At 36.8% G+C, this 18463-nt stretch overlaps 1 protein-coding gene across 2 annotated transcripts in view; it reads right to left on the bottom strand.

Moving 5' to 3' along the window:
* PDE3B (phosphodiesterase 3B) overlaps window positions 1-18463 on the bottom strand; it is a gene marked incomplete at its 5' end in the record, with an annotated part of 177321 nt that overhangs the window by 37641 nt on the left and 121217 nt on the right. For both annotated transcript variants that reach the window (XM_082660946.1, XM_082660947.1), the window contains 3 exons: window positions 5114-5190; window positions 5760-5961; window positions 13845-13951. In XM_082660946.1, coding sequence (XP_082517072.1) covers window positions 5114-5190; window positions 5760-5961; window positions 13845-13951 — 386 coding nt within the window. The remainder of the gene's footprint in view (window positions 1-5113; window positions 5191-5759; window positions 5962-13844; window positions 13952-18463) is intronic.

The raw sequence follows: 18463 nt of genomic DNA, 5'->3' as shown, positions 1-18463 counted from the left end.
CTGCTCTGATTAACAGAATATGACAGAAATGACAACTTTGTCTGGTCTGGGTTGAGCCATTAACTGGAGTGGCAGCTTTCATAGCCTCCTCTTTTGGCCTCCAGCCAAAATGTTGGAAGAAGACCAGAGAGAGGTCATATTTAAATGGACTGGTCAATAGCCAGCAGACACATGAGACATCTTGGAAACTCAGTCCAATCAATCCTTTGGATGACTGTCACCCTTGCCAATATCTGACTGCAATTACATGACAGCCCTCAAGTGAGAATCTCCCAGCTGAGACCAGTCAATGCAAAGAACTGTGAGAATTAATAATCCGTTGTGGTTTTTAAAAGGCTTTATTGAGTATAATTACATGCCATAAAACCCACTCAGAGTAAGTGTATAATTCCATAATTTTAGAAAATTTAGACTTCTGCAATATTCATGACAATCTAGTTTTTTTGTTTGTTTGTTTGTTTGGCCCAGAATTCTTATTATCATCATTATCTTCAAAACACCTGATTGCTTTGGTCTTTAGATTCAAAAAAGTCTTTTTTTTATTAAAGTATAGTTGATGTACAATGTTGTGTTAATTTCTGCTGTACAGCAAAGTGATTCAGTTATACATATATATACATTATATTTTTATTTATTTTTATTTTTTGGCCACGCTGTGCGGCATGCAGAACCTTAGTTCCCTGACCAGGGATCGAACCCGAGCCCCCTGCAGTGGAAGTGTGGAGTCTTAAGCACAGGACTGCCAGGGAAGTCCTACATTCTTTTTTAATATTCTTTTCCATCATGGTTTATCATAGGATATTGAATATAGTTCTCTGTGCTGCACAGTAGGACCTTGTTGTTTATCCATTCTATATATAATACTTTACTAACCCAAACCTCCCACCGCATGTCTCCCCCAAACCCCTCCTCTTGGAACCACAAGTCTGCTCTCTATGCATGACAGTCTAGTTTTAGAACATTCTCATCACCTCAAAAAGTACCCTTATGCCTATTTACAGTTCATCCTTATTTTCACCCCAGGCAACTGCTATTCTGATTATTGTCTCTATAAATTTGCCTTTTCTAGAATTTCATATGAATAGAATCAAACAATATGTAATCTTTTTAGCTTAGTTTTTTTCACTTAGAATAATGTTTGGAAGTTTATCCACGTAGTAGCATGTGTCAGCAGTTTGTTCTTCTTTTGTTAAACAGAATCCCATTGTATGGATATACCACATGATATTTATTCATTTACAAGTTGATGGACATTTTGATCTTTTCCAGTTTAGCACTATCATGAATAATGATGTCATAAGCATTCATAATCCTGTCTTTGAGTGCTCATATGTTTTCTCTTGAGTAAATTCTTATCCATGTTACTGCTGGGTAATACGGTAAATTTATGTCTAACTTTTTTGTTTGTTTGTGTTTTGTTTTTTTTTTTTTGGCCGCACCACACTGCGTGTGGGATCTTAGTTCCCCAACCAGGGATCAAACCCACACCCCCCACAGTGGAAGCACAGAGTCTTAACCACCGGACCACCAGGGAAGTCTCCATGTCTACCTTTTAAAGAAACTGTCAAAATGTTTTCCCAAGTGGGTTTACCATTTTACAATCCCATCAGCAATGCACAAGTTCCAATTTCTCTTCATCCCTGCCAACACTTGGTATTGTCTGTCTTTTTGATTATAGCTATTCTGGTTTGAGTTTACTGGTATTTCACTGTAGTATTAATCTGCATTTCCCTAATGACTAATGATGTTAATAATTTTTTCATGTGTTTACTACCCATTCATTTATATCCTTCATATCCTCCACCAAAAGTCTTTCACCAAAATATCTAAAATCTTTTGCCTGTGTTTTAATTGAGTTGGTTGACTTACTATTGAGTTAAAGAGTTATATGTCATGGTTATAAGACCTTTATCAGATGTGTAATTTGCAAATATTTTCTCCCAGTCTGTGGTTTGTCTTTGATTTTCTTATTGGTGTCTTTTGAAGTGGAAATAAGTTTTGAAATCAGGTAGTATCAGTCCTCCAAATTTGTTATTTTTCCAAATCGTTTTGGCTATTTTAGGCCATTTGTATTTCCATGTAAATTTTAACACCAATTTGTCAATTTCTACCAAAATAAGCCTACTGGAATTTGATCAGAATTGCAATGAATTTACAGATCAATTTGGAAGAATAGCCTGTTGACAGTACTGAGTTTCCCAATCTGTTTGCTATGCCTCTCAATTTATTTAGTTTCTTTAATTTTTCTTTAATTTTCTTTCTTTAGTTTTCTCAACGTTTTATAGATTTCCGTTTATAAATCTCCTAATTCTTTTGTTAAATTTATTTTAACTTTATTCTTTTTGATACTATTATGAATGGAAACATTTTCTAAATTTCAATTTTTGATGGTTCATTTCTGGTATAGAGAAATACAATTGATTTTGTACTTTGATCTTGTGACTTTGCTAAACTTGTTTATTGGTTCTAATAATTGTGTGTGTGTGTGTTTGTGTGTGTGTTTGAAATTTTCTACAAATGATCTGTGAATAAGGACAGTTTTATTTCTTTATTTCCACTCAGATATCTTTATTTTTTTATCTTTCTAGAAATTTTCCTGGCTAGAACCGCCAGTAAAATATTGAATACAAGTGCTGAAAGCAAAAATCCTTCTCTTATTCTTTTTTCTTTTTAACATCTTTATTGGAGTATAATTGCTTTACATTGTTGTGTTAGTTGCTGCTGTATAACAAAGTGAATCAGCTATACATATACATATATCCCCATATCCCCTCCCTCTTGCTTCTCCCTCCTACCCTCCCTATCCCACCCCTCTAGGTGGTCACAAAGCACAGAGCTGATCTCCCTGTGCTATGCGGCTGCTTCCCACTAGCTATCTATTTTACATTTGGTAGTGTATATATGTCAATGCCACTCTCTCACTTTGTCTCAGCTTCCCCTTCCCCATGTCCTCAAGTCCATTCTCTACTCTGAGTCTTTATTCCTGTCCTGCCCCTAGGTTCTTCAGAACCTTTTTTTTTTTTTTTAGATTCCATATATATGTGTTAGCATACAGTATTTGTTTTTCTCTTTCTGACTTACTTCACTCTGTATGACAGACTCTATGTCCATCCACCTCACTACAAATAACTCAATTTCATTTCTTTTTATGGCTGAGTAATATTCCATTGTATATATGTGCCACATATTCTTTATCCATTCATCTGTTGATGGACACTTAGGTTGCTTCCATGTCCTGGCTATTGTAAAAAAATTCAAAAAGAGTCATGTCCCTTCTCTTATTCTTTTTTTTTTTTTTGCGGTACGCGGGCCCCTCACTGCTGTGGAGCACAGACTCCGGACACATAGCCTCAGCGGCCATGGCTCACAGGCCCAGCCACTCCGCTGCATGTGGGATCTTCACGGATCGGGGCACAAACCCATGTCCCCTGCATCAGCAGGCGGACTCTCAACCACTATGCCACCAGGGAAGCCCCCTTCTCTTATTCTTGATCTTAGGGGGAAAGCATCAATCTTCCTCTAGTAAGGATGATGTTAGCTCTGTGTTTGTTTCAAAGATGCCCTTTATCAGATTGAAGGACTTCTCTGATATTACTGGTTTGAGTGTTTTCATCATGAAAGAGTGTTGGATTTTGTCAAATGCTTTTTCTGCATCTAGATAGATTATCATGTGATTTTCCCCCCTCTTTAATGGGGTGTATTACATTGATTAATTTTCAAATGCTAAACCACCCTTGCATTCCTGGCATAAATACCAATCGGTCATGGTATGACATTTTATCTGTTGCTAGATTCAGTGTGCTAGTATTTTGTTAAGGATATTGGAAATGTTGGTCTATAGTTTTATTTTCTTGTGATGCCTTTGTCTGCTTATGGTATCAGAGTAATACTGGTCTCATTTATAGAATGAGTTGGGAAGTTTGCCCTCCTATTTTTTGGAAGTTTGTGAAGGCTTGGTCTTCTTTCTTGTTGTTGTTGTTTTGTTTTTTTTTGCGGTACGTGGGCCTCTCACTGTTGTGGTCTCTCCCGTTGCGGAGCACAGGCTCCGGACATGCAGGCTCAGCGGCCATGGCTCACGGGCCCAGCCGCTCCGCGGCATGTGGGATCTTCATGGACCGGGGCATGAACCCGTGTCCCCTGCATCGGCAGGTGGACTCTCAAACACTGCGCCACCAGGGAAGCCCCTCTTATTGTTTTTTAGTCCTTTAAAATGTAAAACCCCAAAACTATTAAATTGTACACTATAATAGGGTGAATTTTAAAGTATGTGAAGGGATTGATAGGCACCTGTAACCCCTGAAAGGGCCTATTTCTGGTTTACCTTTATTCTTAGGATGCAGTACTGCTGAGTTTACCAAGTTACTCCTACCACGGCAAACCTTCAATTCCAATCTTTGTCTCCCTAGTCCCATGAAGCTACCAAAGGGACTGCTCATTCTGTCAGTCACTGGCCCCTCTGGAAGCAGCGAACACCCTTTTGGTAGCCCCAAACTTGAGACTCACTTTCTTGGATTTCTGTCCTCCTCCAGGTCTTATACTGGAAATTCTGAGGAGCTTGTTAGTTCTTCAGTGGCTTCAAGCAGATTTTTTTATTGTTAATAACTTGTAACTTTTCTAGCTACCTTCAGGGGATATGATGGTCTGAGTTACCTAGTTAACTATTAGTGGACACTTGAGTCATCAATGTTTTAAAGTTATAAAACAACTATAACTTTGTCACTAACAATATTTCTTGTTTGAGGGTATGTTTCAGAATAATATAATTAACTAAATTTTAAAACAACTCCTTTGTGTAATTATTTAAAAATGTATGCAGACGCTTTTGAGCTAAGATTATGCAATTTAAATTTCGAGGTTAATATAGTTAATCTCACTATTTATGAACCCTAGCCGTAACATAAGACTATATTCATTCGTACAGCACATTTTTACTCTTCAAAATACTTTCACCGTCTATTATTTATAATTTGCTAATAACTCCTCTGTGAAGTAAGAGATTATAATCTTCATTTTAAAGATGGATAGACTAAAAAACTCATTCATTTATTCATTTTAAAAAACAATGTAAGAAATTGTTCTTAAATTTAAACACACATGACTTTTGCAGTCTCACCTGACTTTTCCCTGTGGCAGTCTGTACCAGCCTCTGGTTCAGATGCTGAAGCATATTTCAATATTTGATGTCCACAGCTTATAAAATAAAACAGATAAATATATGTATATGATAAGTGAGGCAAAATTTTTTTACCTAAATACAATCAGAAAATCTGGTTATTTTTTAACTGCAAGATCCCAACTGCAAAATATCCTAATATTCCAATCTCTCTATAAACTTAACAGGCTTTATCCTAGAAAGCACCTGTGTCCCTATGAAGGAAATAACATATTTTGGAAGTAACACTGAGATCTGAGGTAAACACTTATTACCATCAAAGCAGAAATAAGAACAAACACCATATGAACTGGGTACTGTAAATAGGTACTAAATTAGTACATACTAAAATAATTCTCATACATTTACTGATATCTTATGATGGATAAAATACCACTATATTTCACTTCAGATGGAGATCATTTAGCTGGGAAATGAATAATGGCACTGAAATGAAAAAAAATTGTTTAGAATAAAAACTGCTAGATGAAGAAGAGGATGTAGTATTCATTAATCATCTAGTTATAATACAGAACAAGAAAACTGGTAATACTTTATTAAAATAACCTATATTTTGAAACAAATAGTAAACACTTGGGAAACTTACCTGTTACATAAATTGCTATCAGAATTTCTAAGTTGCTGATAAAAATCTGGTGAATTGGGTGCATTGCTCAGAGATCTGTGTAAAATAACACTTGGCTTAGTAAGAAAATCAGCAGTGTCAGGAAATTCTATAGGCGATCGGTTAGTTGGAGAGCCAGCAGACATTGGTCCATGACTGGGAGAATTCAGGCCGGGTAAAGTACCTAGAAAATTGAAAGAGAAGAAAGAGATATGTATGTATGTATGTACTGATATGTATGTGTTTATTGTCCGTGTTTGGGTGTTTATAAAGAGCATTTTCCTTCTTTAAAGAAAGCAAAGTATTTACAGTTAAATGATTAACTAGATTTCTACACGGAGCTATCTTCAACACCTTCTACGAATTCAGGCAGAATATAGACCATATTTGTCATCATCGATGACTGTGGAATAAACACCCTGTGGCAGGATGGCACATAGTAGGTAAATACTAAAAGTATAACTAAAATGTACATAATGTGTGGCACAAATTTTCCTAATTCATATTGGTCTTTATCTTTAACATTTTGTGTCCCTACCAGCTTGATTATCCACATGAACAAAAGCATCTTTACCAAATTTTATTGAATATTTTTCAGTACAATACAATTCATTTTTATTGAAGAACCAAAGTTCTTGATAGCATTAAGCAAATTAAGCATATGATAAAATTATATTAACACAACAGCAGATCCCTTAAAAAATCCACATCTTTCCAGCTCATTCATTCATTCAACAAGTATTTGAGAGCCTATTATATGCTGGAAAACATGCAGCGTTTCACAATGGAGAAAAAGATGCCATCCCTACAACTCAATGAACCTAAAGTCTAGTGGAAAATACAAACAAGTGCTAAGTGTTAAAATAAGGGGAAAAAAAGAGTGCTTCAGAAATACATCCCTAATCCTATTGATTTACTCAAGAGCCTTTGCTGGGTGCCTTGAACTAAGGGTATATCTGGACAGGTGAAGGTGGATTTAAAACTTTATTTTGAAATAAAGATCCAAGTAAAGTGTGCATCAGAGAGGAAAGCAAATAACAGTTGTTAAGGTATTATGGTATTTTCAGACATAGTTACAGATGTGTGTGATGGTTAATTTTATGTGTCAACTTGGCTAGGTTATCATGCCCAGTTGTTTGGTCAAATTCCAGTCTAGATATTGCTGTGAAAGTATTTTTCAGATGTGATTAACATTGAAATCTGTAGACTGAATAAAGCATATTGCCCTTTATAATGTGGACTGGCCTCATCCAATTTGTTGAAGGCCTTAAGAGAAAAGACTGAAGTCCTCCAAAGAGGAAGGAATTTTCCCTCCAGACTGCCTTCAGAGTCAAAACTGCAACATCGACTCCTGCTAGAATTTCCAGCCTGGCAGCCTGCCCTAAAAATTCTGGACCTGACAGCCCTCTCTATCTGGCGAGCCAATCCCCATCAGTCAATCAATCAATCAATCACTCCCCACCCCATGTATATGTATGTAAGTATATATGTATGTATGTAGGTATATACACATGCACGAACATCCTATTAGTTCTATTTGTCTGGAAAACCCTGACTAATACAATGTGTTACTCTATTTAATCTTCATAATAGCCCTGTGAGTTAAGTAGCATTTTCATTTTACATGTGCAGGGCTGCCAACTGCTGTTCTATCAAACTGATTTGTTTAGAGGCTCCTATAATTTCATATAATGTTGGGGCTGAAAAAGATTTTATAAATAATCGGTCAAACACTTTAAAGTTTCAGAAGAGGAAACCGAGGACTAGAAAGGAGAAGTATCTTTCTTGTCAAAATAATAACAGTTAGTTACTAACTGGAGACTGAAGTCCCAATTTTCAGCATTCTTTTTTCTATTATAATACTGAGTGTCCGAAACCCTGACAAACAGGCTGAGAAGAATAAAGGATAGCCTAATTTTAGGGTAGAAATTTCATATAACATAGAAAAGCTTCGCGGAGAAGACAACATGGTAAAGAAAATCCCAGCAACCCTTATAAAATACTTTCTACAATACAGATTCATCGTTTTTGTTATAAACCTTTTAAATTGTGAAATATAACACACATATAGAAAAGTTGTAACAGGAATGCTCACCACTCAAGCTAAAACATAAAACATGGCCAGAGGTCAGAAACCCATGTCCAATATCTAATTCCCCTCCCTCTCATTAAAGGAAAGCATTACTTCGACTTTTATGGTAGTGTTTTTCTTGCCTCTCTTTATACCACATATGTTATCTCTTTACAGTTTAGTTTTGCCCTTTCTTTGAACTTTGTAAATTGAATCAGATAGTATAAATGCTTTTATGCCTTGCTCAACATTTTAAAAAGATGTTTCACATGTTCATTCATTTTGAATGACATATAAAATTGTATGTATGAATATAGCACAATTTTATTTCCCTGTTCAATTACTGAACTGCCAAATTGTTTTCCAAAGTAGCTGTAGCATTTTACTTTCCAATCAGTGATGTATGAGTGTTCCTACCTCTGAACATTTTTCCAACACTTATACTGTCTTTAGAATTATAGACATCATAGTGGGTGTGAGGTCATGATTCCTTGTGGTTTTGATTTGCATTTCCCTAATGACTAATGATGCTGAGTATCTTTTCACGTGGTTAGGGCCATTTGTATACCTTCTTTGGAGAAACACCTATTCAAATCTTTTGCCAATTTTTTAGTGAGGTCAGTTCTGTGTTTATCATTGAGTTTTAAGACATCTTTGTCTATTCTGAATACAAGTCCATTGTCAAATCGTAATTTGCAAATATTTTCTCCCATCCTGTGGACTGTCTTTTCACTTTCTTTAGGTGTCTGTTGAAGTAAATACAAATGATTTCATTTTAATGAATTCCTATTATCAATTTTTAAAAAATATTTATTTGGTTGCTCTGGGTCTTAGTTGCGGCAGGCGAGCTCCTTAGTTGCGGCTCACAGGCTCCTTAGTTGCAGCATGCGAACTCTTAGTTGCGGCTTGCATGTGGGATCTAGTTCCCTGACCAAGGATCGAACCCGGGTCCCCTGCATTGGGAGCATATAGTCTTATCCACTGTGCCACCAGGGAAGTCCCCCTCTATTATCAATTTGTTTCATTTATGGACTGTACTTTGGGTGTCTAAGAATATCCAAACTCAGAGATTTTCTCCTATGTTTTCTTCTACAAGTTTTATGGTTTCACTCTTATATTTGAGTGTACAAGCATTTAGAGTTAATTTTTGAGTATGATGACAGGTATGGTTCCAAATTCATTCTTTTTCATTTGTATATCTATCCAGTTGTCCCAACATCATTTGTTAAAAACACTATTTCTTCCCCTTTGAATTACCTTGGCACACTGGCTGAAAATCAATTGACCATGTAAGGGTTTATTTCTGGACTCAGTTCTATACCACTGAGTTGGAATATCCTTATGCCAGTGTCACTGTCTTGATTGCCATAGCTTGGTAGTAAGTTTTAAAATTTACAAGTGTGAGTCCCCCAGTTTTCTTCTTCTTTTTTTTATTAAAGATTATTTTAGCTACTCTGGGTCCCTTGAATTTCTATATGAATTTTCAGATCAGCTTCTCAAATTTCTACAAAGAAGCCAGCTCAGATTTTGATAAGGATTTGTACTAAATTTAGAACAATTTAAGGAGTATTGCCATCTTAACAATATTAAGTCTTCTGGTCCACGAACATGGGATATTTTCCATATGGGTCTTCCTGCGACTTCCCTGGTTGGTCCAGTGGTTAAGACTCTGCGTGCCAATGCAGGGGGCATGGGTTTGATCCCTGGTCGGGGAACTAAGATCTCACATGCCACGCAGCGTAGTCAAAAATTAAAAAAAAAAAAAAATCTGGGTCTTCTTTAATTTCAACATTTTATAGTTTTCAGTGTACAAGTCTTGCACTATTTTGTTAAATTTATTCCCAAGTATTTTTTAATAAATGTATTTATTTTATTTTTGGCTGCGTTGGGTCTTCGTTGCTGTGTGTGGGTTTTCTCTAGCTGCGGCGAGTGGGGGGCTACTCTTCATTGGCGCGGACGGGCTTCTCACTGCGGTGGCTTCTGTTGCAGAGCACGGGCTCTAGGCTCGTGGACTTCAGTAGTTGTGGCTCACAGGCTCTAGAGCACAGGCTCAGTAGTTGTGGCACACGGGCTCAGTTGCTCTGCGACATGTGGGATCTTCCTGGACCAGGGATTGAACCCGTGTCCCCTGCAATTGCAGGCAGATTCTTAACCACTGTGCCACCAGGGAAGTCCTGAAATTATTTTCTTAATTTCAGTTTTGCATTGTTCATTGCTAGTATATAGAAATACAATTGATTATCGATTATAGATCTTATATTCTGCCACACTGATGAACTTGTTTATTGGTTGTAATAGGTTTAATGAATTTCTTAGGATTTATAAATGTATGATTATGTTGTCTGAAAATAGTTTTACATCTTCCTTTTATTCATTTTTACCTAAACTTCCCTGAGTAGAACCTCCAACCCAGTATTGAGTAGAAGTGGTAATTATTTTATAATTATTTAAATTATTTTATAATTTTTATAATTTCTAATTCTTTATATTCTTTCTGTGGTGAGACACTGTTGTCATACTGTCCTTATTTTAGATATGGTTTCCTCAAGTTCTTTAAACATATTTATGGTAGCAGATTTAAAGTCATTACTAAATCCCAAATCCAAGCCTCCTCAGGGAAATTTTGTTGGCTGGTTTTTTTTTGTTTGTTTGTTTTTGTTTTTTTTTTTTTTTGCGGTTCGCGGGCCTCTCACTGTTGTGGCCTCTCCCGTTGCGGAGCACAGGCTCCGGACGCGCAGGCTCAGCGGCCATGGCTCACGGGCCCAGCCGCTCCGCGGCATGTGGGATCTTCCTGGACCGGGGCACGAACCCGTGTCCCCTGCATCGGCAGGCGGACTCTCAACCACTGCGCCACCAGGGAAGCCCTGTTGGCTGTTTTTCATTGTCTACATGGCGAAAAATTTCTTGTTTCTTTGCATGCTTCATGGTTTTTTTGTTGAAAACTGGACATTTTAGATAATATGTTGTAACAATTCTAATATCAGATCTCTCCCACCCTCAAGGTTTACGCTGCTGGTTTTTTGTTTGTTCGTTTTTTGTTTCTGATTATTCATTGAGTGATTTCCTGGACTCATTATGTAGATTTTGTTTTCTCTGAGGTGTGTAGCCACTGAGTTCTCTGCTGCCTTTTTTCCCTTTTCTCCTTGATTTACGCTTGCTTTCTTAGAAGCCATTCTTGGGTCAGTGTAATTTAGATGAGACAGAAGATTACTTTAAATGTCTTGCCTCTATGTCATCTGTAGATGAGAGTCTGTTTGAAAAGATACAACTTCAAACTTCCAGGCAGTTTACAAGACAGCCTTAGCTTTTACTTCCTGCTTGTGCAGGACCCCAAGGTCAGCTACAGATGGAGTGACCAGGGCCTTCACCTTTCCCAGATCTTTCCTGGGCATGTGCACAGCCCTAATAAACATGTGCTCAGCCTAGTAGATGTGGTGGGATAAGTGTCCAAATTCTTTTCTTGGATATCCAGTTGTTCTGGCCCCTTTTGTTAAAAAACAAAAAACTATCCTCTTCTGTTGCCAGAGCTTTCCACTTCCCCAGGGTCATCTAGTGTCCAGGATTTCCTTTTAAATTCCCAATCAGCTCTTGTTCGCCCCAGTTGAAATCACAGCCTTAGGCACTCACAATGTTGCCTGGCATAGGGTATAGGGGTTTTTTGTTTGTGTTTTTGGAGAGCTGAGCTCTGAGTTAAATGAAATATCCACAGCACCCTGGGAGTAGAAGTGTTTGCCAGGGGGCTTGAACAAAACGTTTACTGTACTATCAGCTTGTTGCTTTTAATGCAGTTTCTAAAGAGGTAAGACTCTAATGGCTGCAAAGCTAGTGGCTTTTAGCTGTAGTATCACTGAGCTGGGCAGACAGAGGGTTTGGGAAGTGCCCCCAATTAAGCTGTTGCAGAACCCCACTGTCTCACCAAGGTTCAGTAGGTAGTTTCTCTTGTATAGATGACTTCTAGTTCTCTGGCTTTCGTTAACTTCCAGAATTCTGAAATGATTGAGTTTAGTTTTTTGCCCCTATTTTTGTTGTTTTAGCAGAAGAACAAGTTTACTGAGATCCTCTCTCTGCCATTCCGGAAGCTGATCGCTATATATGATTTTAATCCTTTGAAACTTGTTGAGACTTGTTTTATAGCTCAGCAAATGGTCTATTTTGATCAATCTTGTGTGTGTCCTTGGAAAAAATATGTATCTTGTAATGTCTGAGTGTGGTGTTTTATAGTCGATTAGGTCAAGTCAGTTAAATCATGTTGTCCTAATCTTCCATTTATCTATGACTAATATTTTGGTTTGCTTATTCTACTAGATAATGAGAGTGATGAGTTAAAATCTCCAAAATGAAGACAGATGTGTCTTTCTCTCCCTTTAGTTCTGTCAATTTTTGGTTTGTGTATTTTATTTTAATTAATTTTTGGTTTGTGTATTTTATTTTAATTAATTAATTTTTGGTTTTGTGTTTCATACCCACGAGATCAGACCTGTGTCCTTATATTTAGTGTGCCTTTTGTAAACAGCATGTACTTGAGTTTTGTGTTAATTGTCTGACAGTCTGTATCTATTAACTGGAGTGTATTTTCAACTTTTTTGTGGAAAACTGCACATTTCAGATAATATACTCCAGCAACTCTGGTCAGATCCCTGGCACCCCCAGCTCCCCACCAGCCACCCACGCTAGGTGTATATTTAATATAGTTTGCTTAATCCTCCATCTTGCTATTTCTTTTTTAGTTATTCTTTATGTTTCTGTTTCTTATTTCCTCTTTTCTTGTATTATTTTAGATTATTCAAGGTTTTTTTTTTTTAAATCATGCCATTTTACCTCCTATATTAGCTTCTTACTTATACTTTTTCTTTTATTCTTTTAATTATCACCCTGGATATTACAATGTGCATCTTTGAAGTATTAGTTTCTTTTAAATTAGAACTTTTTTAGTACTTTTCAATCACTGCCAGTACACTGTAAGTTTAAGTCCAATTTACCCCTTTCCCCTTTGTGCCACTGTTACCATATACTTGACTTCTTTATACACTATGCAGGCCACAAGGGAGTCACTGTTTTTAATGATCAGTATTCTCTTACGTACCCACATATTTAGGCTTACCAGTGCTTTTCATTCATTCCTGCAGATCCATGCTTCAATCTGGATCATTTTCCTCCTACCTAAGGAACTTCCTTTGCTGAATCTTAGCAGTGCAAGTTTACTAGCAATAAATTCTACCAGCTTTTGTTTGTATGAAAATAATGTTATTTCACCTTAAGTTTTAAAGGATATTTTCACTGGATAAAGAATTCCAGGTTGGCAAGTTTTGTTTTGCAATACTTTAAATATGCCAATCTATTGTCTTTGGTGACTGTAGTTAATAATACTGTATTGCATAATAATACTGTATTTCATATTTGAAAGTTGCTAAGAGAATAGATCTTAAAAGTTCTCATCACAAGAAAAAAAAATTTGTAACTATGTGTGGTGACAGACGTTGACTTATGGTGATCATTTCACAACATATACAAATATCAAATCATTTTGCTATATACCTAAAACTAATATAATGTTATGTCAATTCACCCCCCCATAGATAGATAATTGGATAAAAATTCTATTAGAATGACTTATTATAGGATATAGGATATAGTCAGGGTTTTTTCCTACTCTCATATTAAGATTTTTTTTTTCTCCCTCCACAATTATCATGCTACAAAAGAATGCTCTTTCTGGGGTTTTCCCTTGTTCTCTGTCTACAACTACCCAGGTTAAATAGTTCTATATTTTATCCCTGAATTACTAGTGCCTAACGAAGTGCCTGATACATAGTACTTGTTCAAAAATTAATAAATGAATGAGCAAACTCTTAATAGCCAACCCAAACTGCTTAGTTATGTTAACTTATAACACATGAAATGGTATTCAAAATTAGCTATAAATAGGTAATGACAAGGTTTGCACTACCATATACTTTGAGGCCTCCCATATTTAAGTCACAAAAATGGTTTCTTACCAGCTCTTCTTAGACCTATATGGTGGGTTAACGATACAGAAGATGACCTTTGCTTCGGGATTGTCAGTGGATTTGAACTAAAAGGTCCATTTAGATAGCATCCTTGACTAAAAGGGAAAGATAATAGGTTAAGATTTTTAAAAACATGAGAAAAAAATTCCTTTTTTCCTTATGGTCTTCAATTCAATTAGCAAATATCTGCTTATACATTTAGTTTAGACATCTATCTAGTGCCTAAGGAGTAAAGCAGGAGCCAGCAAACTTTTACTGTAAAGAACCACGTAGTAAACACTTTGAGCTTTGCAGGCCATAAGGTCTCTGCAATTACTCAACTCTGCCAACTGCAGTATAAAAACAGCCATAAACAATAATAAACAAATGAGTACTGTTTCAATATAATTTTATTGACAAAAACAGGTATGGGCCACATTAGGTCCACAGGCTATAATTTGCTGAACCCTGGCTTCAAGCAGGTTATGAATATCACCTGGAGGGCTTCTTACTACACAGATTTCTAGTCCCATCCCCAAGATTTCTGATTCAAAAGGTCTGTGAAGGTCTCCCCTTCTTCACAGATATTGATTACCCACTGACGCAATCATATCCTGGAACTGAAATGTTTATTACAGGTTTTAGGGTTCTTATGAAGAAATTACATATAGGTGAGCAGTCACAGTATACCAACTGATACATAAAAGGCATTTTAAGATTATATATTTTAAAGCTTTTGGCCCAATGCCATACATATAGCACTTCCTTTCTTAGTCACTAGCCTGTTTTCTTCTGTTAGTCAATTCCTGATTGGGCACTTTGCTACAGGATCAAGGACAAATCTAGATTCTCTATTTTCCACTCAATATTTTGTTAGTATAGGCTGAGTTCTCAAGATTTTCCCTAACTCCTTCATCTTTTTTGTACTTCCACACCCCCTTACTCAAGGAAAATCTGTTTTTCAGCATCAGATATATCTGATGCTATCTTTGTATGTGTTTTTCCACCTGTAAAATTAGAGATTTAGAATAAAGGACTTCTAAGATAACATCTAGCCTTTAGATTCTATAACATTTTTTGCTCAATAGTAATAATAGTTTGTTGGCAATGTTACAAAAAGAGGCAATATGTAAATAATACCACTCAATAAACTCATCTCCCTACCAATGCTCAAACATTCTTTGTATTTGAATATTCATTGCCTACATACAGAGTGGGAGAGATGGGGAAAGAAGAGTGACAATACCACCCAGGGCAATATTCAAATAGAACAATCTGTGTACTCTACCAACATCTACTTCCTGATTAATATTCAAAACAAAGACAGGGTTTTCTCCTTCAGAGAAGAGACCCGAAGCACTGCTCCATAGTCTTCTACCTTAATCCAGGGGGCCTAATCATTGAAACAGCTGTTTAGAATTGAGAGGTCAAATGACAGGTTTTCAGCTCAGTTCCAGAATCATTAATTCCCTGCCTATAACCAGATAAATATATACCGCAATGAGATTACATAAAAAATACTGAAGAGTGTATAACTGATTCACTTTGCTATAAAGCAGAAACTAACACACCATTGTAAAGCAATTATACTCCAATAAAGATGTTAAAAAAAAATACTGAAGAAAGCAGAGGGCAAGATAGGCTAGGAGTCCCAGTGATTATTAATAGTTGGTAGGAAGGTGATTAAAGTCAGACTTCGGAATCGGTCTTCAAATCCAAGTGCACAAGCATTACAAGAGATGTCAAATGTTATGGTCACAGAGTTAAGTCATATGTTAAGAGTTGATTTCTAAGACAATCAATGCAAATTACCTTGACAAGTTTTGTATCACCTCATTTATTATTTTTTTTTAGGTAGCTGTAAAACTTTCTGGCTCCAACATCCAGATTTGCAGAGCCATTATCTTAAAAACTGAGTGGGATGACACCATTAGCCCTCTTGAATCTCTGCAGTTCAAATAGGTTCCAGGCATTGGTATAAATCTCTAATAAATTATGAGACACATAATTGAGAAGCTGGTTCCCAAGTACATTATTTAGAAGACATACTATTGCCAGGCAACAAGTTAGATTTAATTACAGAGCACTTACGGCTATGAACGATGAATCTGAATAGGTTAAAGGCAAGCCTCTTTAGTGTAGGGGTACCTATAGTTGATGGCCCTCAGAGTTTTGGTATGCAATTTGCCTACATTTCCCAGGGAAAGTCTTTTCAAAGGAAATAAGCTGTGAGTTCTGAATACATTGTTTGTCCACAGGGAGGGTCTGGGTCCCAGCAGGCATTCCATGCATAGCAGTTTAGCCATTCTTTTAACCCTAGGTACTAACACTGTACTTGGGTAATTCAATTGTCAGCTAACCCAGAAAAGCATTCTTCAACTCTTCCTGGAATTTCCTGACCAGTAAAACTTCATCCTAGGTCTGAAACTTAAGCAGAAGGCAGTATCAACTGTCATATGGACACCATACCCCTGCAGGATACTTGTTAAGCAGCTGTTTATCTTCAAAGACCCATTTTAATGTAATCCCAAACTCTTTACAGTAGTCAAGCAGGTCTCAGAAGGGTTGTAATGACTAATGCAAGGTAGAAAATGAAAATTGCCATAAAAGAGCAAAGAAAAGGTGTTAAAGAGATTCAGAGGCGAAACAGATTACTTTTCCTTGGAGAACAAGGGAGGGGGATGTCAGCGTGTTATTCTTAAACTGTGACATCTGAGCTCAATCTTTAAAGACATACAGAAATAGGGGTCAGAGGGTCTCTTCTAGGTAGAGGGAATAACTAAAAAGGGGCACAACTGTGCACAAACAGAGGGAATATCAAACAGTTAAGCTTGACTGGATTTTCAGATAAATAAAGGTGATACCGGAGAGGTATTTTGGTGTTATAAAGTAATGGCCTTCTTAATTAAAATCTCAAGTCCTCTAAGAGATGAACAGTGGTAAACTCTTTTTTTTTTAATTAATTAATTAATTTATGGCTGCATTGGGTCTTTGTTGCTGCATGCAGGCTCTCTCTAGGGGCCACTCTTCATTGCGGTGCATGGGCTTCTCATTGCAGTGGCTTCTCTTGTTGCAAAGCACGGGCTCTAGGCGCGTGGGCTTCAGTAGTTGTGGCATGCGGGCTCAGTAGTTGTGGCATGCAGGCCTTAGAGTGCAGGCTCAGTAGTTGTGGTGCACGGGCTTAGTTGCTCCACTGCATGTGGGATGTTCCCAGACCAGGGCTCAAACCCGTGTCCCCTGCATCGGCAGGCGGATTCTCAACCACTGCGCCACCAGGGAAGCCTCAGCAGTGGTAAACTCTTAAGAGTAGGTAATACAGTGGCTATTCAAGTAGGACTAATTCTTCTTCCTTGTGGTTTTCCTCCTTTGGAGTCCTCTCATCATACCTAACATAAGGTTTATAATACTTCACTTTTTTTCTCCAGGCAAATCATAAAGAAAACCAAACTTAAGTCCTATATTACGCTTTACACAAATGAGGCAGCTGAAAAATATAATTCAGCTTAATTTTCAAAGAGACTGAAACTAAAAACAAAATTATGAGAAAACTTCAAGGAAGAGTCTAACACAAGTTACATGCCTGTTACTTTCACGTAGAGAGCTTTCCAAATCATTTTTCTACTCTTATTCTTTGCAAGACTGCTCATCTCTGTTTGCTTAATTTTTCCAAGTAAGGGTGCAACTTTGTCATGAGGGAGTAACAGAATTTTAAATCTCAGGCTAGGAATTTGGGCAGTATTCTATGGGTGTTGATAAATGTCCAAAAACTTAATGATTAGTAAAAACTGTATAATCAAAGTTTTGTTTACGGAAGATTTCTGGTGGAAGGGTAGAAGATGGATTGGGTAGTGAAGGATATTAGAAATGGAAGGATAATTCAATAGCCCACGTAAGGAATAATGAAAACATGAAATAGTGTAGGCAAAGTGATAAAGGAAAAAAAGGAATAGAGAGGAAAAGAGGTTTAGAGATAGACTTGACAACTGTTATCTATAGAGTAAGGTAACAGGATGTATAGATAACACCAAGTTTTCTAGGTAAATCAATTTTGTAAGCAACCACAAAACTAGAGGACTGCAGCACTGTGCCAGGAAATGAGGACAGAATGATAGTAACAGAGGGAAAAGCAGCTGGAGGGATAAGAAATTTGGTTTCAGACATAGTTTCAGGGAGCAGGAGGTTCAATATTTAAATCATGCTGAAATCATAGGGTGATTTAAAATCATAGTCAGAGAAGCTATGATCAGAATCCAGAGCTACATTCGTATCAAAACTAGGACATGTGATCTCCATTCTGGAGTACTCTAATAAATTCAAAATGAATGCCTCATGATTACAGAGTTACAAGCCTATTTGTTTTGTGCTACTAAAGCGTAAATGTTCCCAAACAAAATGTCACCATACATTAATGATCTATAGCTACGATGTCTAATATGCCTGCCATTTATGTCTATATGATAGTTGCATATGGCTCTTTGTATTTTAATTAATTAAAATCAAATCAAATTTAAATTAAGTTCCTTAGTCATACTAGACACATTTCAAGCTCTCAGTAGCCACATGTAGCTGGGGACTACCAAATTGCATGTACAGCTATAAAAAATTCCAGTCATCACAGAAATTTCTAT

The sequence above is a fragment of the Grampus griseus genome (genome assembly GCF_964374135.1).
Source record: "Grampus griseus genome assembly, chromosome: 8".
Classification (NCBI taxonomy): domain Eukaryota; kingdom Metazoa; phylum Chordata; class Mammalia; order Artiodactyla; family Delphinidae; genus Grampus; species Grampus griseus.
This window is presented reverse-complemented; position numbering and strand designations above follow the sequence as displayed.